Source organism: Sinohyriopsis cumingii, chromosome 7 (assembly GCF_028554795.1).
Source record: "Sinohyriopsis cumingii isolate HCF-2022 chromosome 7, ASM2855479v2, whole genome shotgun sequence".
NCBI classification, from domain to species: domain Eukaryota; kingdom Metazoa; phylum Mollusca; class Bivalvia; order Unionida; family Unionidae; genus Sinohyriopsis; species Sinohyriopsis cumingii.
Genome location: NC_142967.1, coordinates 53,162,634 through 53,187,337, shown reverse-complemented (window position 1 = coordinate 53,187,337; position 24,704 = coordinate 53,162,634). Strand labels below are relative to the sequence as shown.

Here is a 24,704-nt window from a genome sequence, read left to right as displayed (position 1 = left end):
ACAAAACAACAAAAACAGTCAATTAAATTCATATAGGATACATGCATTAAGTTGTATTTGACAATAAAATTAACTAAATTAAAAAGGTTTACATTTTAGTGCTTAAGTAGTATAATCGACAAACTGCTCGATTTAGATCTCGGCTACTCTAATAGTGCACGTTAGAGTCCCATAGTTGGTACGCAAACATTAAACGCATATACTCTGTCTCTCTCTCTCTCTCTGCGGTTCGGACATTAGTATCATATGAAATTGGCGCCAAGCGACTTGAGGGAAATTTTAATAAGGTAACAAGTGATGCCAGTTCCTCGTGCGTTTTAATACCTCCCAGGAGAAAATCACACCACTGTAGGTTGGTTACCTAAGCAGTTCTTAGATTTCTTGTCTTACCTAGGGGATCCAATAGGGATTAATGTAATATGTGATGGAGTAAATCGAAGCGACATACAGTCTACGTAGGAAAATTGAATCAAACTACGAGGACGGACAGGTACACTGAAAGACACTAAGTTGTTCATTTTCGGGAATGAATAGACAAGTCACAGGAAATGTGTTGTTGCAAACGTTTAAAGTCAATGTCCAAGGTTCTGCAAACTGGGATAATTATGAACTTATTTGTATTAAATCGAATGAATACATGAACTAAACATTAGACACGTCACAGTTAACACAGCAGCGACAATAATAAATCATCAAGTTGTTTTCTTATAACTGATGTTTTGAACACAAAATTAAATTTGCTTATACAAGTATCATTCGATCTGTCCAAGCTATTAAAGATGGAGAAAGAATTATATATACTGAATTCAACGAATGGGTAACCGATCACATACATGATAAAGGCATGCGAGTTAACTTTTTTCCGTATGAAATGGCTTACCTCACGAATCCGGAAAATTAATTTAATTTCGGCATCATTCACAATGATTCATACTACGGAGAAGATAGCATATATAATTCATTTTCTTTCTTTGGTTTACGTTTCATCACTTTGGCTTGGAAAGTCGAGTCTAAAGGTTTGACATAGATTGCGCATTTAGATAAATGTTAAAAGGAGGAAGTTAGAAACAGTAATATTCGATGAAAGGAAAGCGTTTTATAGCCGCAAGGTTAAGGAGTTATCCAGGAAGAAAACATGAAATCCTTCTCTATTGACTCTAATAGGAGAGGATATGTAAGAGAAGGGTTTAAAAGAATTTAGAAACCAGAATTTGACATACTGCAGTGTAAATGAAAGTAGAAAGTAAGCTGATGATTGCCAAAGCTACATGATTACTATAATAACACTGAGGTACTATTATAAGTAGTGTAAATACTGAGAGTATAGGGTAGGGCACTATCATAAGTAGTATTAATACTGACAGTCTTGTGCTTTTTAAGTCTTAACAATTGTGGGTGACCAAGGTGATATATCATTTATGAATGACTCTTGTTTACCAATTTTCTTTTCTTTCAATAATTTATCTGATCATAGCTCAGTATGTTTAATTTTGATGTTAATCTGAGGAGATGATTAATATAGTATTCATTACAACCTCTTCCATTAAGTGGTATTATCGTTAAATGTTACATCGCACACAATAATCATGTATGAGTAATATTTGTATTTTTATCGAACTGTAGCGGATGGTGCAACATCGAACTTAAAGGACGAGCCCTCGACAGTGTGTATCGCCCCGAGATTATTTTGTATGGAATTGATGGAGCGCCAAATATTAACGGGGTTGGTAACTTGTTTCTTTTCCGGGCTGTTGGCTGCAACATAACTTGTTTTTTTAACAAATGAATTGTTTAGAAATGGGATGGCCTAATTCACTTCGTCTAATGCTATATACGTAACGTTTCAACCAAACGTTAATTGAAACTAGTGAGATCTTGTTTGGCACCCCCGACTACCCACTCCCAAACAAATGGTGTACATTAACGACGAATACCTTGCTTAAAGTTATCGTTTGCTCCTCTAAATTCTTTCCCATATAATACATTATTGACGCATTGTACTACACCTGATAACTTTCTAAAGTCATATATTTCCTTGTTTTCCTTGATGAGTGTCTAGGTATTGCTACCTAATCGATGCTTCTTTTTCAATCGCTTTAAATTAGGATCTGATATCTGTTTTAAAATTACATTTTTAAGACTTCTACTTAGTGGTAACCCGTTTCTGCCACCAATGGCAAAATAGTAATGTTTGTTTGACGTGATAAGTATTGAATAAATTGGAAAATGTAAATATTTTGGTTTTTTTGTTTTACGCTTAACTATTAACGTGCCTTTGTATTTGATTACTTGTAATTGAATTTCGCTTTCTTCAGATGCAAAGCAGTTTCTTGTGTAAATGACAGTCCTAGAACTTTGACATTGTCATTGTGTTTTTTTTAAAACAAAAAAAAAACACCGGTTAGTATATAACAGTAAAATATTCTTTCCCATAGACTTAGAATTTTTCAGCACACTTAGATTCATGGAGTCTGTGCAACTATTTCAGACATGCAGTCATACCGGTGGTGGTACATCAATTCTTTGTAAGCCACCTAACGTGTCTCCATGGGTCACAAATGGTACTTACAGATATGGCGTCGTCCTTGATGGCATTACAGACTTCCTGAACATTACCACCTCAGTGATAGAGATTCAACCGGATCCAACGTTTTATACGAGCGGTGAAATCGTTTACAGGAATGTATATGACAAACTTATAACTGTTCGTGTAAGTTTTAAATTTTGCAAACTGTACTTGTGTCACTTGGAAAATTAATGAGGTATAGAACTAAATTCAGAATTGATGCTGTGAGACTTTGCAAACAAACCTAAAATGCATTTAAAGCTTATCAGTACTTAAAGCAAGTATTATAAGTGTGTCTAGTAAAAAGAGAAACAACATCAATTTTGATTCGCACGATTGTCCACTCAGAGTAGTAATTAGTATTACGTACGTTCGGAATGATTAATCTCCGAATTTATAGTAATTTTATGACGTAGTTTAAAATGAATTTTCAATTTATATTTTTACAAGACAAATCAAATGTTACTTAGGTTCAAAACTATTAAATATTGTCCATCATATTGATAAAATGATACAACTAATGGTTTTATTAATTACGATGTTAATCCAGTTTCTAAAATCATGCACACAGACATACAATTGTTGTGTTTATTTGAATGTTCTACGTATCATACAATCTTTTAAAGCAATGTTAGATAAAGAGTAGTTTGCGAATATAACTTTTGCAGGGTGAAGGATTCAGTAGAGCTTGTGATAAAAAAGACTTTCGTCTTCACTTAAGTAAACGGGGAGACTGTGAGATCAAAGACTTCACCGATACAGAAATAACATGTGACCCAAAGGAAACCTTCCCAGGGACAGGAGAGAAAGAGGCATTAAAGGTAGCTTTGTAACTTATAATAATGGAGATATATTTGATGAGTACTTGTTTGGTTTGAAGTTTATTAAACAAATAATTTTCATGAATGTGAGCTTCAGCAAGCGTAATATTTATCTTTTTGAAAACTTAATCAAATGCATGCAAAATGTGGCGCAAATGAGAGCTCCAGATAGTCACAGTTATATTACATAAAGGTACTACAAGGAAAAATTCGATTTTGGAAATAAGTGAGAATTGTACAGTTCATATTATGGCCATCGTGTTTATGACTGTATGACTTAAGCGCACGTTCCAGTCATAGATTCATAGGCTCCATATTAACTAGTTTAAAAACTGCTGATTTTAAACAGCTTCAAGATGGCACATTCGTTTTTTTTTTTTTAAATTAAAAACTATCCCAGGGTCATGTATATCTGAAAAAATAGACATTATGATTTTTCAATGATCATACTGGCCTAATATCCCGGATATGTTTGTTACTTCCGATTTCTTATAGTATTGCAACTATCATATTGTAAATTTGAGTTATTTCGGCAAAAATGTTTGGTTATCCTACAGCTCGTTTCTTTTTCCAATAGAACCCGCGTAAATTATATCTTTGCTTAACATTTTTTTTTTTTGGGGGGGAGTTTTTTTTAAAGCTCTAGTAAGGTCCTTTATTAAAGATTGATGATTGTACTTTCAGATATACATCGGAGTTTTAGAAAAAGACGTTGGAACGGTGGAGTTCCGTACATTCTGGGAATTGCAAGAATTCATTTACATATGCTTGGGACTCATAGGATTTATACTTATTGTTGTCATCACAATTATCGTTTGCTGCATACGCTGTCGTAACTGCAAAAACGAGAACAAGCCAGAAGGTGAACATAGACTGGAGATTGTGAGAAATATATTTAAGAGGGAGAGAAAGACGGAACAGGAGTCTTCAAAGGGTATATATTTGTTGATCTTCTATACTTTGTTATATATCTGATTTTTTTTAGATAAGTATATTGAACATTGATCTAGGACATCTCAAAGTAATCTGCAACTAACACACCGCATGAATATATACAATGTGATATATTAGTCCAAGAGTCCTTTCAGATTCAAGTCTTTTTAAATTTAACTTTGTAAATTTACTACAATAATGTTTATTCCAAAGACATTAAAAATGTTTCATTTATTTACGTAACCTTTTAAAAGAGTCTTACAATCCAATAAGTTTGAGACTATTGCGATTCAAGTTATAAATAACGTTCCATGACATAACAAACATTTTGCCATTGTCAGGTAAAGAAATAGCCTATTAAAACGGTGGTTAACAAGTTAAATTATTAGGTCATTGACCAATGTGATGGAAAATGTAATTTAATTCAATTTTAATTTAATATTTTTGTTTATTGTTACCTTAGCAGTCTTTCATCGTATCTTTTAAATTTCTGAGTTAAACTAAATTCTTTTTTGGCTCGTGATATTTATTTTTATTGTCATAAGGATCTTAAAACCGCCTGTATTTTCGAGTTTTGATTTATTTGATTCCTTTTGCAACAGATACAAACCAGAAGAAGGAAGAAAGCATAGTGGAACAAAACGAAACTGATCATTATTGCCAACTCAGGTCTAACAATAGATGTATAATATTAAATGCAAAAAAACAACAAATTATCAATGTTGTGGGTACGACAAAATATGATTACTAAAAGAATAAGAACGGAGAAAGAAAGATACTCTAATAAATGTTTGGATATACATGACAATAATGGATTAAACATAATAAGCATACCTGTTTAGAGCTTAAATGACAACCAGAATGATTTGAATACAAGTTCCATAAATTTACTAAATGTAATCAGTGCGCTAATATTTTTTTCTTTTTATCAACTAATTAAATTTAAATTTGAATGCATTTATTTTTTAAATAATTTTACTTATATATTGATTTCTTAATTGAACATAATATTGACATTTTAAAAGTTAGTTTCAGTTCGACAACTATGATTCTTTGAAGTAAACCTTGTTCATAAATATTTTATTATCTGTGACAAACACGTTTAAAAAAATTACAGATTAAAAGCCTGTTAATATTTCATAATTGATAGTTTTATTGGAATCAAATATACTCGAATGCCAAGTTTGTGTATATTGATATTTCAGTTTCATCGAGAAGGAACACCCATACGTTGGAGAGGCGAGTCCAGTAATTTCCCAGAGCGTACAAGATCCAAACAAATCCTATTCTGAGCTCTTTATGGACAGACTGCCACAGACTGTGGCTGAACTTCTCTCGACATCTTTAATAGATGAATCTCACATAGAACCAGGAAACATATATATACTGGAAGGTAAAACTCACCTCCATCGGAATAATGGGTTTAGAAACTTGTTTGATAAAGCAAAGTATACAAATATTGCAATTTAGATCGGATTCAAATTTTCCATGCGAATATGTCAATCCTGCAGCGCTTTTGTAAAGCATTATAAATGTGCATATTTAGGTTATAGAATCTGTTGGATGTCCTTGCACAAAACAATTATCCAAAGTTACAACTTTGCGTTTCCAACACGTATTAAAGCATATATACATGGTATAGCCTCACTGCAACTTATTCATCCCGTCTTCTTATGTCCTAGGCGACGGTTTGGAATATATTTATGCAGGGCCGGATTACTTTTAATATACACTAAGCACGTGCTTAGGGCACAAGCCCAACAGGTGCACCAGAAAAAAAATCAAATTAATTGTTGATTATAAAAGTTAATGAGTTATATATGACCATTTCGATCTGCATGTTCGAGTATTTTGATTATTTTAAGCTTTTAATATTGTGTTTATGAGTTTTACAATTTGAAGGCTGGGACACCATAATATTTGTAGTGCTTAGGACCCTGGAAGGCTTTAATCCGGCAACATATTTCTGGCGCATACACCCTGGGATGAAGTTACTTGTGTACATACATGTACATCAGCTATTCATTCTTGGTTAAGTTTTTATATTTTCCTCAGGTGTTTTTTTTTTCTTCTCACCTTTACAAATACCATTATACACGGAATTATGAAACTTTGTGACATGCATTTTGACGAGAACTGATCTGCTAATATTATACATGGAATTATGAAACTGTGTGACCCTACCTAGAATCACGAAATGTAGTGTGGGATGCAGCCTAATATATTCTATATTCTTATTGTAAAATATATGTATCCACCTCATAGGCGCGTACATTTTTATCCATGCTGCATAAAGCTCTTTGTGACCAATGCAGTTGGAATATTTGACAAAAAATATATTTATTCAATGATAAAATTTCTCCATTACTTTCTTTATTGTCAAAAATAACGGTGGTACGTACATGTGAATACCTGTACAAATTAGATAAGTGGACTGAATTACGTGTCATGTGACGCTTAAGCTGCGGTGACCAATCAGGACAACTGTTGACACATGAATTATGGTTGTAACAGTGGCCATACTGGCCATTGCTCAGAGCATGTGGCCTTCACCCAGTAACATTTGGTAGCTAGGAATACAAAATTCTAAGAAGATTTTAATAACCATGATTTAGAAGAAATAACCAGATTCAAAGTTTGCTTTATAACAACTAATAATGTCACCTAAACATTGATATTATAGAAAATAATGTTAATTTGCAACCTTTTTAACTCTCTTTTATGCCTTTAACGGGCATAAATATTTAATTGTCATGAGTAGTTAAATCTGAATTTATTGTCTGCGTGAGAGTTAATGCATACAATGGCCGTTGAACACTACTAAACGTTTCATGCATGCAATCTTATGTATTCATTGATTACACGCTTGTTTGATTTCCAGGAATGTTTACCCGCATTGTCAAAGGCAAATATGCTAGCATTTCCTCTACTCCGTATGCTGGTGATGGTAACACAATCAAGACTCTAGTAGAGAATTACCCAGGTATAATGTAATTCCCATTTCTTGTCGGTGCTTATTTCTTCATCCTTTAGTAATTATATTTTTATATTTTTCATAGTTCAATTCCTGCTTATTCCCAGTATTTGGCTAAACGAGATGTTGATTATAGTGTTTAGTGGCTCGAGAGAGCAACTTCCAATCTCTTTCTTGCAAACGAACCACCGATATATCCTAGCAACCAGTTCCCACCCTAACACTGTATTCATTAGATCCCGTACAGTCAGGTCCTGAATGTACACAAAATGTACTCATTTTCCAGGTTCCGTCTGTATATCCATCTTGCAGCATGTCTATTTCTATTTCCATCTAGACATACTTTTTGTAATATTGGACTCAAATCTTACGACCCAAAAAGTTATAAAAAACTACACCTTTTCAATGGCACTTCCTCACAATATGACCATGTTGTGTCGATTAAGAGTTGGGCTCTACGAATGTTGACAAAGAAAATTGCATAAAAAATAGTTTTGACATAGGCGATGGAAAGGAAAAAGAAAAATAACATCGGAAAATAAACACTAACAACTAAGCTAACGAAGCGCTTGAAGATCAAAGATAGAAGTTAAAAATTTAGATATAAACGCATGCAAAAGCCTTTAGAAAGAAACCTTTCATAAATACATTATGTACACATGAAACAAAATAATATAAAAGATCAGTGGTAAGATATGATGCAAAGGAAATGATAGCAATGATAATAATACACAAACGAATAATAATTAATGTGCCTAAAGGACAGTGAAACCTAGCAAACTGACAGGTAAAAAACGCACGGTGGGAATAGCTAAACATATTTATAACAAAACATTTTCATTTAAGCCAAATTCAGTATGAGATATTTTACTGTATGGCTAGGTCCATTTTAGTCCATATTTTTTTATTCCTTGATCGAAGGACTAGACAAATTGTCCGCCTGAGTTGAAATAGATGGCGAATTTTGTGCTGACCTTGTTACTAGTGTGGCATTTAAATTGTTCATCACCCCCCCCCCCCATGAAGTCAGTTGTTTGGGGTGACATAATGGAAGGCAGACATATTGCACATCAGGATGGAAAGGACGTTGTCACTGACACATCCTAATATTTGGTTTATATTGTACGTAACTCTTGAATGTAGTAGTCTCCAGCATTTGTATACATATTACACAACATGTGTATTCTATTTACATAATTACTTTTAGGTAAAGACTTACATTCATTCTCGTTTTATTGTTTAAACTGCATGATGTCGTTCAGAGCTTGTCTGAGAGGGGAGATGTAAGGGAATCAGACATAGACATTATATTTGGTTTTGCTGAGCTGCGTGTTGTTTCATCATTTCCTGCACATTATCGGATAATAAACATTCCGTGGAGAAAACGGTGCTCGATGTATATCAGAAATATTCAGGAATGACAACAGAGTTCCTTATTACACAATGTAAACAATTGGACACATTTTGGACACATTTTGTTATCAATATTGTACATAATGTTTATTCAGGGAATTAATCGTTACTTCTCTTTGTAACACAATCGACTTAAAATTGTTTCCCTTTATCCAGCAGAAATCTACAAAATTGTAATGTCAGCAAATAGTCTAAATGTAGAGTGAAAAAAAAGTATCGGTTTCCTTTTCTGTAATCAAATTTAGAAAATTGTGAGACAAAACGGAAGCTTTACATTTTAGTGATGAAATTTCTACAGCGATTCTACCATTTTATGAACATATATTACGACAATGTTTACATTATAATTATGAAATGATATCATTTCATGCATATTTTATTAGCCCATTTATTGCATGAATTTTTCCATCATGTAAACGTCATGCAAATTATTTACTATACAAAGTTTCTCAACGGACTTTACAATTTTTGTCTGTTTTTATATTTGTGCTACTTATTCTGAGTGTTTTTCTAAGACATTCACTTTATATATATATATATATATATATATATATATATATATATATATATATATATATATATATATATATATATATATATATATATATATATATATATATTAGTTACAGTCATGTTGAATAAGAACATTTGCCATAAATAGTTAATTCAAAGAATTTCTGAATTATCCGTTAACAATCGGAAGACTTTTGTTAGCGCCGATGGAAACGTTTTGCCCGCACATTTCAAATATTTCAAGAAAATATTTGTTATGGTACCTCCATTTTCGGTAGGTGAACATGGACATGGTTCTATCATTTAGTCTGCTAGTTAGGATTCACTAAATCTCATCAGTTAAGTTTAATTTGAAATCAATATGGTAACTAACCTATCGCTGAACGGTTGTTAAAGTCAACCACGTGCCCATGTCTGTCACATAGCAAACTGGAAATACATGATCCGTCTTATTAGAAATTCGATTCTGAACAGTTATATCCATTTGAGTCTTCGAAATACTTGCATGAGACTGAGCTTTTTTATAAACAAAAACATGTTGCGATGAAGATTTATTTACAAATGAAACCTTGTGAGTCAAAGAATAATTATCGGCTATACCAGCTGCTTTTTAAGCTTCAACCTTTTTCTCATCAAAGTAAGTTCTGACGCCAATACAATTCTTGAATTCTTCAAAAAATGCGAGTTGGCTAAGGTTATCATAATCTTTGTCAACCTTCTTAGTTTAAACAATCATTTTTTTTCCGCATGGAAGTTCGAGATGAGTCTCCGTGTGGTTTCTTTTCTGCAGTTTCTAAACTGCTGATGATAGGCCTCAGGCACCATCTCAGCTTTAAGACACATTCCCTAACCACATCATAATCAACACATTGGTCTTTACCAATAAATACACTTTGTAATAACTCTCGTCCATTATAATTTTCAGCAATTTGTTCAAATTTAAGAAAATATTTTCTACTGAGTTTCTATAGAAAGGGCTAACAATCTAATATGTTTGGCAAAATCAAAACCTAAAATGTGCATACATCATAAGAATGTGCTTTATTTGTCAGTTAAGATTCATTTAATTTAAAATGCATTTGCATTTCTCTCTCCCTCTTTCCAAATACTATTTGCATCTATTCATTCTAAATTTGTATTTCCTTCTCTTCCTTTCTCTCTTTCGTATCTCTTCTTTTCACTCTTCCGTTTGTTTTTCTCTACCTAGCATTTGTATTTATTCCTGTTGTAGCTGTAGTTTTCTTAACTCAGCTTCTGTATGGTTCCTTTACTTCAGTTCCTTTCATTTACTCTCCAAACCCAAAAATGGAGACTTTTTTATCAAACCCAAAACAATTTTATCAAGAATACCCTTTTACACCAAATGATGTATCAAAATATTCTTGATCTCTTGTTTCGTTAACAAAATCCATCGCTTGAGAAAAATCATAGTTTATTCGTCCTTTGTAAGAAGGACTCTATCCTCTTCTGAGTATGATCGCAGTACATTTCGCTACTTTAGATGTCATGCTGAAAGCTTTTTGGTCTCACTAAATGTGTGTGTGTGTGTGTGTGTGTGTGTGTGAGAGAGAGAGAGAGAGAGAGAGACAGAGAGAGAGAGAGAGAGAGAGAGAGAGAGATTTGGACTGTTAACGTAGCTTTAAAAAAAGTTCAGTCATATCGCTACGATGTCTGCAGTGTGGTAGTTTATAGTGATGTCTAGCACTGGGGCATCATGCCGCAGATATGTGGCATCAGTACCCACCTAGTCACATTACCAGGCCGACCAGTCATAACACTAACCTCTTAATGCTGAGCACCAAGCGAGGCAGCTGTTTGTATCAATTTTATAAGTCTTTGGTATGACTCTTCCGGGGTTCGAACCCGCGACCTCTCGTATCCGAGGCATACACTCTGACTACTTATGTCTCATTATGAATTCCCCAAATGTGAAATCAAAATACCAGAGACTAAGAAAATGCCAAAGCGAAATTCAGATTTCAAAAACAATTTTAATATTAAAATATTAAACTCTCTGAAATATTCAAATCTCAAAATATACAAATCTGAAATGTTAAATTCTATCAATTCCAATTGTTCCGTTGTAATCCGAATACGTTCCAAAGAAGGTATTCTGAATGATGACTGTGATGCACTGACGTGTCAACAGTACAGAAGAAATCACTATTTTAAATCCAAATGTTTTTAAGTTAATTCACTGTAAATATAAACAAGCAAATAGTCTTTTAATACAGTGACATTAAAAACCAAAGGTCCTTTTAAACTCACAATAATCTAGTAAAGCTTTTATATAGATATCCAAAGTTCCTGTCAATAAATGCTCAAAACTCTGTAATTCCAAAGAACGCTTGTAAATGACACATTATAAAACCAGTCAAACTTTAAGAATGGTGATTTTCGAGTCTAGTTTTTATATACAAAAATATTGTGTAATTATCAGACTCCTTATATTAAGCGTTCAATGTATCATCATGTGTTTTGAAATGTCAACAAATCAGCTTATTAAACTTTGCTAACGAAGAAATATGTCCAGAGCTTCATTCGGGTTACGCATGGCTTTATTGGAGTACATGATTATTTACCAATTCTTCAGTATATCGACCTTGGAATTTTATGAAAGGAATAGTACGCATTATACACGATTCAACTTAAGAGTACAAAACTCACACATATGATATTGGGATTAAAAATATCATTAACTAAACTATTATTATAAAAAATATACATGATATAAATATACATATCATTTTATGTTAATTGAGACTATCGTCTTTGTCATGAAACACTTAAAACACCTAACACGCACATGTTTACATTTGAAGTAACATGGAAAATGCTTTATGAGGCTGACGTGTCAGATCAGATCCACAGATATCGGTACTCCTCGTTAGCTGAAAGCATGCTTTTACTTGTTTGTTGCAGTAGAAGGAGAGATACCAAAGTGGTTGAGCTTAGGTCTACAAGAGTGTACCAGACTACGGGACGTAGTACATGACAAAGTTCTACGCCTGCGCGGAATTGCAATTGACGCGACAAGGATTTATGTCGTATATCCTGCAATAAAAAGAAATCTAAAGGAATTTATGAAGAAAACTTATGGCTCGCAGGTAATGTCAATTTAAAAGTCTGAATCATGCCTGTATTTATTTTCTTTTTTACTCTGTTTTTCATTTAAAAGTATATATTGCCATTGTCCAATAATGTGCAGTATATATATGTGTGTGTGTGACGGCCAAACAGCAAAGGAAACATTGTGTGGGATCGTTATATAAAAAACTGAACGCTATATTATATATAAAATGTTATCTCATTTCTTTTTTATTGATCGTTTATCTTTCTTTTAAAGCCATTCTGTAAATTTCTGTAACTTGTGTTGGTCTTACGTTCAGAACAAACTAAACAATCTGACTTCATTGCTTTCCTAGAGATGCTACCATCAGCATTTTAAGGGAATATCCTGTTGTTTGGATGGGAGCTCTTGGGAGCTCTTAACGATAGAAAGACCTTTTGGTATTATTGAGAAACCCACGTTTATACTACATTGCACTAAACGTAATAGTAAGATACACGTGAAATTCCTGTATGCGAATTTTACAGACACAATATTCCCCTTCCACTAAACCTAGTCACATTCTTCATTGTATATGACCACGTATAGAGACATTCATATGTGTGAAGAAAACAAAATATACCAGGAAATTGATCCGCCAGTATACTTATCAATAGACCAACCTTTGCTTTGAACTTTAATTACAACATTTGAATTCATCCTAACCTTGTTCACTTTTAACTTAGATATGGTTGCTTAGTGCAAATATATGTCTTTTTTTTAATAAAGCATGGAGCTAATATTCAAGATGGAAGCGTACATATTAGACGACGCATATGTTCATTATGATTTACAGGCACGTTAGCGTTTTTTTACATTGGCTTACATCTATCAAGGTATATATTTGTGCATATCAACAAGTATTAGCTCGCCGTACATCTCTGAGTATGACATCGATGGGTAGGAACAGTAAAACAGTAGGATGGCCATCATGTTTTATGTGCATGTGTAATATCATTGATATTGTATCTCCTAATTATAGGTTACTGCATTTGTATGGGGAAAATATGAACGAGTTTTGGGATGGAATACTGCACGAACATGGGAGTGCAGTATATCCTTCCGACAAAACGAGTTCATATTTTCCCATACAAATGCAGTAACCTTTTTATTATATGCTCATTTTTTTTAATTCTACCTAAGGTTTAATTATATAAACACAATACACTACAAGAAACAACGTAAATGAATCTATGCCACATTCCAAACTAAATACACAAACGCATATTCATCATTACACAAATCAACATTATTACTGCGCACATAACTCCGACCAGATAAATTTGAACTTAGTCGCGCGCTCGACATAACTTTCGAAAGAAAATGGCGTGTCTAGTTAAAATTGAAATCTGGAGTCATATTGTGAATGAATGTGCATTGCAACAACTTTTCCATTTGATGTGGAATGAATACATTTTAGTATTTTTCTCGATTCTAGGAAATTTCGTGATTATGGGCTGGATTTGTATGTGCCGATTCCACATGAAATACATGAGATTTAATAAGCTAGGGAGAAGCGTGTTGAAATCTGCAAATGTGTTTCTGTTTCTGTCATTGAATGTTTGAAATCATAATGTGGGGAAAATATGAAGTTTTTCAATTGCAATTATCAAAAAGACGCTATGGAATTTAGTGCTTATTTCATTTTGAGTGCAGTAAAAAGGATGCAATTGCACTTATCATCGAAATTACAGCACAATTTCGAAATGTGTAATCCAGATTGAAAACATATAGCATGGCTCATGTAATTCGGATTTGCAGAATTAAGAAAATACATTTTGAAGAAATTCAGGATGTAAAACTGTAAGTATATTTTATTTTCCGATTTTATCACCAGCTAAAGAAGAGAGTATATGACTTGTCACTTGTATGTTATTTTAAGAACCTTATCTTGCGTATGTTATATAATGTAGCTAACCTAAATCCGTAACACTGTATCAACGCGGAATCTGCCAAAGCAGCTGGTATGTGGCAGTCCACGAAACATCCGTTTTAGTTCATTCAGAAACAAATTTGAAAAACCACAACGTAAAGAGCATCTTACGCGAGTGTACGTGATTTGTTTACAAATCAAAAGTGCTGGCGTCTACGTCCATTGTTTGTTTACAATAGAGAGTAATTCCTTTATGCACGTGAATGCTATATGTGTATTGTCGCGCAAGTTCAGTATCAGGTAATACTGAACGATTGTGACAATGTAAAGTTAACGGGTGAAAAAATGAGCATATGTGATGTGATTTTGATTTTTAACGTAGCTTTAACAATTTTGCAGTCATAACGCTACGATGTCTGCAGTGTGGCAGTTTATAGTGATGTCTAGCACTGGGGCATCATGCCGCAGACATGTAGCATGATGTCCCACCCAGTCACATTATCCTGACACCAGGCTGACCAGTCCTAAAACTAACCTCTTAATGCTGAACGCCAAGCGAGGCAGCTGTTAGTACCATTGTTGTAAGTCTTTGGTATGACTCGGCCGGGATCGAACCCACGACCTCCCGCATCCGAGGCGGAAGCTCTAACCACTAGGCCACCGGAGCGGTAAAATGAGCATATAATAATAAAGCTTTCTAAACATATGCCTTAATTTGGAAAAGTTTGTCGAATAAATTTGACATTGTTGTTTAGCACTAAAAACTTTAGATAATAATACAAAATAAGTGCCATATCAAAATTGTATTTGTTTTCCTTGAAATGCCGAGGAATATTTGCAATAGAGAAATATATTAGAGATCAGTTCATCGAGCCATATTTAATTATTATTTTCTAAACCAAGATAACAGGTGTTGAGTTTGACGGATGTTTAGTTGTAATTATTACACCTTAAATTGTCTTACCGTAGGAAATTAATATTGAAGCAGTCATAAGACACTGTCTCGATGTTGGGGAAGGCATGATGGAGTTACACCGCCGAGGAATTATACATAAAGACCTTGCTGCCAGAAACTGCATGTGAGTCCTCCATATTTCTCTTTTTCGTTGTAATGAAATATTTTCAACTTTAGGGTTCTTACTACAGCTTGTAATATATATATATATATATATATATATATATATATATATATATATATATATATATATAGATATATAGATATATATATATATATATATATATATATATATATATATATATATATATATATATATATATACACAATCTTAAATAATGTCAACTAATAAAGAATATAATTTTAAATGACCGAAGCATAATGTTAAATTATTTTATATTCCACACAGACCCAAACCCAATGTTAAACTCATACATCTCCATATTTCTCCTTAATGTTAAGTAAAGATACATTCCCGTAAAACATGTATCTTGCTTTAAGCAGGGATTTCTCATAGGGGATTCATTTTGCTCCCAATAGATATTCCATGAACTGGTAACATGCAAACTCGCCGGTTATATTGTTTAGCTGAAATTAAAGAGAATTTTCAATACTGTGATACATCATATCCTCGATACTATTGAATGTTAGCATTACTGTGTTGATATCGTCATGTATCAGTTTCATTATTTAATAATTTAGCAGCATTTGTATTATCACACATCGATTTTTGTTTTTAATTATATATATATATATATATATATATATATATATATATATATATATATATATATATATATATATATATATATATATATATATGTGTGTGTGTGTGTGTGTGTGTGTGTGTATATATATATATATATATATATATATATATATATATATATATATATATATGATTTATTACAAGGGTTGACAGCGCCAAGGTTGTAAAGGTGGCAGACGCAGCTTTTGCTTCAGATTTATACCCCAAGGAATATGTGAAACAAGAAAACAGAGACCTTCCAGTACGATGGATGGCAGTGGAGAGTCTACAACATATCAGCTACTATGACAAGGCAACCGATGTAGTGAGCATTGTTTTTATTTTATTTCCCCAGAACATGCGGATCGTCCCTCATGAAACTTTGCAACATTTCCAGCAGTAAATGTTGCTCCAGACTACAAACACTTACTAGAAATGCAGGCTTTTGTTATAAAATTGTATTTCGGGAAATATTTGGAATTTAATAAAGGTTTATGACTGTGGAATCAGGAAGTGGAAAGACGTAAAGTTGTTCTTCTAAAACAGCTTTTTCGCATTTGGGGGCTATTGAAATGTGTTTTCAGTGTTAGAGGATTTTAAAGATTATTCAATAACTTTATACTGTCTTTAAAACATGAAACCTTTAGTGTTACAGATTATCTGAATTCAATATGCTTTGAAGACATGAGCTTGGTGACAATTACAGTGGCTTAGGTACCCTAGACTGATTTTTAGATGTGCATTCGATGGTATTTATTCGTTTTAGATTCTCACGGAACCAGCGTTAAAATGCAGTTTTACTGAACCAAATATTCGTTTATTATTCAAGAGCCTATATGATGTTTCAAGAGGCTGTCCGTAAATGCACAGACCTTTAAGAAGGTACAAATGTAAAAAATTGTTTTTACTTTTTAAGAGTATATCCCATATATCGGTTTAATGTTAGCGTGACCAAAAACGTAATATGCACAACGGTGATATATAGCGTACATGAGCGTTAACTGGTACTTCTGAGTTCCAGCTGGCGTACTGACAGGATATTGGTGTTAATGCTGTCATTTTGAGGGATAAATGTACGACTTGAAATGCTGTCAATGGTAAGATGAATATTATTGTTACCGTGCATTAAAATGTATTTTACCGAGGTTAATTTATCAATAACATGCGTGGCAAAAGAAAGTTTAAGAAATGAGTTTGTGAAAACAAACTACCAACAACAATAGTATTAAAGTCGCCACATATACAATGTGGATATGATACAGTAATCTTAAACGAAAATATTTATGAAAGCAATTACGCGAAATTATGACTTTAAATATACATTGTCAAAACATATGCTCATATTGGTGATGAATATTCTCTGCAACTGCACCATTGATAAGAACACCTATTCTAAAGATATAATCTCTGCTGGGAACTTTAGATCGGGCTGGAGTTAGTGGTGCTATACCTAGGGCAACAGCAAAAGCAGTATATATTTCAAGTTTATTTAAAAAAAAAGACCTTTTCGAAACTTAATGTCATTATTATAAGATGTCATACACTTAATTGTGATTGATTTTAAATCCTTATCAAAAAGAGAAACTAAAAGAATATGTACACATAAAATAGTGTTGATCTAATATTTTCACGTGCACAATTTAAAACAAAACGAGACCCTTTCCATGTTGCTGTAAGAAACGATCAGGTATACCGGGTGGTGGTGGGTTGTTAACATTGCCAAGAACACGAGGAAAAGGCATAGCGACTATTAGTAAAAATTAATAAAACTTCTTACCATTAACCAATAAGATACTGAGTAAAATAATTATATAAAAACTTTTTACATTGTTTATTATTCTCCCAAAGTAAAACAAATCGACAATATAAAAGTATTAACGTAAATTTGAATGACTTTTTGAAGTTATGAAACACATTGGGTAGATATTTAATTGAATAATTTGATTCATTTGGGCTTTCTCCACTTGATATTATTAGATATGAGTTGTAAGCAAATTGTTTACAATACTTTGCAAATTCAACATGCGACTAGCATCAAGTGGTGTTATTATTCTGTACATTATATGATATACGTATGCATATGTAAAAATCCAACAGCTGACCGACTACATAGCAAAGAATAATCAAGCCAATTAAATGATCACCTAATAAAACTATGCAAGTATATTATAAAACATCATAATTACACACACACACACACACACACACACACACACACACACACATATATATATATATATATATATATATATATATATATATATATATATATATATATATATATATATATATATATATATATATATATATATATATTTATATATATACATACACACACACACACTTTAACATACCTATATAATACATATTTAAACATAGTTTCAATTATGCCCAAAATAAACCGATATCAAAGATAATGTTATTAGTCATATAAAAAAATTACTAGGATTATGAAAAGTATACAATATTTACAAGGGAAAAATGTTGCCCTCACAAACATAAACAAAATACTTTCAATCTAACATAGACTTTAAATCATACTGCTTGAATTGCAAGAATGAAATTGATACAGATTATGTGTTTTGTAGCCAAACACAGAATAATAAAGGATTATGAAAAAGCATATAAAACATAACCTTTTATGATCAAATACAAGTGGACACACACACACACACACACACACACATATATATATATATATATATATATATATATATATATATATATATATATATATATATATATATACAGTAGAACCTGTCTTGAAAAGCCACCCGTTCTGCCAAAAAATAATGGTCTCTCAAGACAGGTGGTCTCTCACTACAGGTCATAATACTATATAGTCAATAAATCTGTGCAGTGAGAATAATGTGTCTCGATACAGGTGGTCTGACATAACAGTGGTCTTTCACTACAGATTTTACTATATATATATATATATATATATATATATATATATATATATATATATATATATATATATATATATACATATATATATATATATATATATATATATATATATATATATATATATATATATATATATATATATATATATATATATATATATTGCAGAACGAGGTTTCACGTATTAGGTTATCAGGTTACCGTGACCGATATTGCATACTATATGTGAAAGACATGATTATTGTTATAGTAGTAATTAATCTAAATCACAATTGTACACGCAAATGCTTGATGAATTAAATAGTGTCGGCACAACAGAGCCAGAAAATGTAACGAAGAAATGAATTGTCAGCCCAGTACTAAAGCTTGAACATTAGTTAGATTCAGACAAACAAAAGAGCCAGATCAAGCGTTGAAGTGGTCGACAAAATTAGCTGAAGAATTGCATAGCCACTAACAAGAGAGTTCACTCAATGTCGCATAATGCCAGGTAAGATAAAATCTATATTATCATCGGATTAGGTTGACGTGCATCAATTAATTAAGCATAATAGAGGGTATAAATATTACTAACTGTGATGGATATATTTATTTGATGTGCATGGACAGACCCATTTCAGATTAAAACTGGAATTAATGTAACAAATGCTTACAAACACAAATATACCAGCAAGAATAAGAGATAAACTTTGAGTTAACCATGTAACAGATTTTGATGGTACAAGGTTAAAGCAATGGTGGGATGAGAATGATATTGTAATATATCATATTTTAATAGGGGGATTGTAATGATACACAGTATTGTAATGTATCGTATGTTTATGGTGGTATGACAATGATATTGGAACTTATCATGTTTATGGTGGGATGACAATGATATTGGAACTTATCATATGTTTATGGTGGGATGACAGTGATATTGGAACGTATCTTATATTTATGGCTGGAAAAGATACGGTACTGAATGTTATTAATACAAATCTAAGAGTATGCCGTGGAAATATTTTACAGCAAACATCCAGGGCCGACAAGGGAGGGGGCAATCGGGGATATATCCCCGGGACACGGGTCCGTAAAGGAGGCTTGGGTCAAACAACATCTTTTTATTTCATAAAAGAAATTTTTTGTTTGAACAAGAACTAGGAGAGGCCAGGTTGTTTCTTACCCGAAGGCCCGTGATGGCTTTCTACGGCCCTGAAAAGAACTCAGATATTTTAAGTGTGTCAAAAATGATAGATACTTATAATACTAATACAAGATTTAAAAGTATTAAAATGACACGTGTAGGCCAGCCAAACTGAAAATAAACAAACTGTTTATACGAATCTATTTGGTGATTATTTTTCAAAGGAAACAAGCCCAATGGAAATTAGATGATAGGTTAAGATTTTCAAAGAAACAATATACATTTGAAAAAGATATACTCCAAGTTGGACGGAAAACGTTTTTAAAATAATAAAGGTTGCATTTATTGTTTATGAAACACGAGATTTGAAGGGTGAAATACTGATGGTGCATTTTATGAACCTAAATCGCAAAAAGCAAAACAAGAAATATTCCTAATTGAAAAAATAATATTCTAAACGTAATAATAAAGAAACAATCGTTTGTAAAGTGGAAAGGGAATTACCAGCAATGTATATCTTTAATGCCATTGAAAGATCTGTAAATTTATTTAAAACAGGAGTTTTTTTCATATGCAACCACACTGATTCATTTGCTATAATTTTGCTGCACATATATCACATGCAAAGTATGATGATTGTATATTTTATCTTCCCGATTTCCTCATTCTTTTCGTAAAACCTTGTCTATTATATTCTTCTGGTGGTACGTTAATAAATTAAATTCATATATAAACCATTATTTGCTTGATTTGCCTGACTTGCGTCTGTTTCTATTCTTGCAATGCATTTTACAGTCTAAGCATTCATCCCAAGATTACACTGCACACAATAGAGTAAAAGAAAATAATTTACTTTGTTGGTTTTCATGCAAGTTGCTTTTATAAAGTGCTATCAGACCAATTGTCACCAAGAAAAATTTAATTTTTAAAATTTTTCTCTGCATTCTCAAGCTGTAAATTTTTCATTCTATTTTCTAACTTATTAGTATCTACATATTCAATAGCATATCATTAGAAATAATTCCATTAAGGCATGAAAAAGACGAAAGCATCTATTCCAGAGACATAAACTCCATAATAAGAGTTTGGCAATAATGACAGTCCAATAATCATTGTCTGTACTTAACTTTAGACAATTTACATTTGCAACACAAATGTAATAATTAAGGTGTGCTTCATAACTTTAATTATTATATATCATATATAATATTGTGAAATCAAAACAAGACTGAAGGAATTATATATATATATATATATATATATATATATATATATATATATATATATATATATATATATATATATATATATGGAAACGTTAGCGAACTGCAGAAAAATGTAATGCATCTCTACCAATTTGTTTTAGCCCTGACCGGAGATCAAGATGTAAAAGCCGTGTTCGAGAAATACACTTAAAATTGACCATTCTGGAAGCCTCATAATATGATGAAGATATCAAATCTATAACTGAACCAGCATCGAATAAATGTGAACAAAACTGATACAAGGTTACAATAAAACAATAAAGCCATTCCAACCCCAATCTCAGTGCCAAGTCCATATCATCCCCAATAACAGTGTCATCTCCCACCAAATCAGATGTACCGCTTATATCTGCGCCATCTCCCACGGAATACCGCAAGTAAAGGCAAGGGAGGAAGGGATGGGGCAAGTACAAATTTAGATTTAACCTCTAAACATGTTTAGACCTACATCTGTAATACTTAATAGCTGACCACTGCCCAACACATGAAAATAATTCTGCGGGCACAGCTGCCATCTGTAACAATACAGGCTTATCTGTCAATATATGTTGCAGAGAAGAAAATAACCAAACATTTATTAAAAGACTTTAAGGCTGCAGTGGATAGGAGACACCAATATAATAATGACTTACATAAATTCCTGTCAAATATGAAAGAACAAATTCAAATAATTCTTATTGAAAATGAAATAACTGTAAGCAAGGATATACAATTTAGTACTGCGATTAAAATACGGGTGTACAAAATGGTACAATATGTGAGGAAAAGAGAAGCAGCAAAGGAAATCCGGTGCCTGTGTTAAATTTAAATAATGTTAATGACATATATTCTACATTCTTTTGACAAAATAAAGCGCCACTTCGATGAATTCGTAAATCGTGGAAGCGGTTAGAAGCTGGAATATATTCTCGCTTTTGATTTGTTCATCTCACAATTAAAGCCATTTTCTAGGAAAAGTTCCATTTCACTACCAAAAGAAAATAGCTTTAAATATAAGTGCATAAATGTCCCGGAACAATGATAATAATTGTTTTAAATGGGACGTTTTTAGCTTCATATCCTGATGAATGCCTATTCGTGTATAAAAGAAAATCATGTTGACAAGTTACATTTTGGTGGTTTCAAGTTCCATGTTTCATTAAAAGACATTACTAAATTCGAATAACTGAATAACAAAATCAATTGTCAATAGTTGTGGATGGGTTGATGAATTATACCTATTAGGGATTAGTTGTGAGAAAAGATAAAGTATTGTTGATTAAATATTAATATCAGATGGTAAATAAATAAAAACAACGTTATGTGTGAATCAAAAACACTTTTCGATCGATATTGCAGATTGAAGCATGAACAAAAGTTGTAGATGTATAAGATGTCTTCACGGTTTTAGGAGAGAAAATTATGAAAAATTAGAGTACTGATTGTACAGAAATCTAAATGCCAGCACGTTATGCTGCCCAAGACGGGAGAAAATATCCAAAATTATAAAAGGTTAAAGTCAGTACGGGTGATACTACAGAACAAGTATCAAAAAAACGTCTATGCTTATTCGCATGCTGGTTCGAATCCACGACCCAGGACAAACGGACTTTACTTTTGGAAAATTTGTAAATCCCTGTTGAATATATGTGATTGTTGTTTCCAGTGGTCCTATGGAGTTTTACTCTGGGAGATATTTACCGGATGTCGTTACCTACCATATCAGGATCTACCAGATAACGATATATACGCCAGTGTGGTGATGAGAGGCTATCGACTCAGAAAACCTGAAAATATACCCAAGCCCTAGTGAGTATTGCAAAATGTTTTTCTATGTAACTTGAGTGTGTGATTTCAGACCAGAGTGAAGGTTAATTTTTTTCGATTGTATTTTCTTGAATAAGTTGGATGTTAAAGTCATATTCATATCATATACGTAACAGTAGTTGAACGATCTATACCATTCAAATGTTACAATGTAACTATCTTTTCTGCTTGAATTGGATTACAAAGGCGATTTGAAAGTGTATTTGAATGTATAACTCCTTGAACCTGATTACAAAGGCATTTAAAAGAGTAGTCGAATTTGTGACCCCTTGAAATTGATTACAAATGCATTATAAGTGCAGTCGAATTTGTGACTCCTTGAAAATGATTACAAAGACATTTATAAGTGTAATCGAATTTGTGACCCCTTGAAACTGATTACAAAAGCATTTATAAATGCAGTCGAATTTGTGACTCCTTGAAACTGAGTACAAAGGCATTTATATGTGTAGTTGAATTTGTGACTCCTTGAAATTGATTATAAAGGCATTTATTAGAGTAGTCGAATTTGTGACTCCTTGAAACTGATTACAAAGGCATTTAAAAGAGTAGTCGAATTTGTGACCCCTTGAAATTGATTACAAAGGCATTTATAAGTGCAGTCGAATTTGTGACTCCTTGAAACTGATTACAAAGGCATTTATATGTGTAGTCGAATTTGTGACTCCTTGAAACTGATTACAAAGGTATTTATAAGTGTTGTCGAATTTGTGACCCCTTGAAACTGATTACAAAGGCATTTATAAGTGCAGTCGAATTTGTGACTCCTTGAAATTAATTACAAGGCATTTATAAGTGCAGTCGAATTTGTGACTCCTTGAAACTGATTACAAAGGCATTTATAAGTGTTGTCGAATTTGTGACCCCTTGAAACTGATTACAAAGGCATTTATAAGTGCAGTCGAATTTGTGACTCCTTGAAATTGATTACAAGGCATTTATAAGTGCAGTCGAATTTGTGACTCCTTGAAACTGATTACAGAGGCAATTTAAAAGTTTAATTGTAGGACGACTCTTTTACATTTACAAATGTTTACTCATCTCATTTCTCTTCATTACTTAAATAATTTTTCCTGAAGTAAAAGGACACGTTGATGTCTTGTGCATATTTTCTGATTTATATCATAAAACAAATATAAAATCTGTTGCTTTGGTTATATATAGTGACAAAAAAGTGAAAAGGTCGATGTACCGGTTCATATATGGAAATAAATTTGTACATTGATCCGTTATTATTTCACGAGCTTTATCATCATCATCATGGATACTCTTCATTAAGGTACCTTAAATTTTCAAAATGATTCTTAGGCTTTTCATTTTCATGTCCATATTATATGCAATAGGTATCAAATAGTTATCATTTGCACGAAAATCTTTGATGACGGCACACTTAATGTAAAACTATATTTATCTTTCACAAATGTTTTTCGCTATTTCAATATACACATTCACACCCACACCCAAAAAGCAGAAAGAAAGAATAAAAAAGCAACAGAAAAGTGCGGATTTTCTGGAAGAATAGCGAAAGTATCTCTGTCATATCAACACTAGGTAGTATAACTGTAAAGTCATATTTGAGTTACTTCTTATTCTTAGATTTCAGTCCGTTAACCTGTTTTTACCCATAACAGCAATAATAATAATAATAATAATAATAATAATAATAATAATAATATAATAGTAAGAATGATA

The 24,704-nt window shown here is 32.3% G+C and overlaps 1 protein-coding gene across 1 annotated transcript in view; it reads left to right on the top strand.

Moving 5' to 3' along the window:
• Window positions 1-24,704, top strand: part of LOC149795260 (hepatocyte growth factor receptor-like) — a 46,098-nt gene that overhangs the window by 20,631 nt on the left and 763 nt on the right. Inside the window, exons 11-21 of the mRNA XM_089964991.1 lie at window positions 1,624-1,723; window positions 2,489-2,710; window positions 3,235-3,387; window positions 4,072-4,321; window positions 4,923-4,989; window positions 5,526-5,713; window positions 7,202-7,303; window positions 12,143-12,327; window positions 15,172-15,281; window positions 16,071-16,230; window positions 22,852-22,994. Of these exons, the coding sequence (XP_089821117.1) occupies window positions 1,624-1,723; window positions 2,489-2,710; window positions 3,235-3,387; window positions 4,072-4,321; window positions 4,923-4,989; window positions 5,526-5,713; window positions 7,202-7,303; window positions 12,143-12,327; window positions 15,172-15,281; window positions 16,071-16,230; window positions 22,852-22,994 (1,680 nt within the window). The remainder of the gene's footprint in view (window positions 1-1,623; window positions 1,724-2,488; window positions 2,711-3,234; window positions 3,388-4,071; window positions 4,322-4,922; window positions 4,990-5,525; window positions 5,714-7,201; window positions 7,304-12,142; window positions 12,328-15,171; window positions 15,282-16,070; window positions 16,231-22,851; window positions 22,995-24,704) is intronic.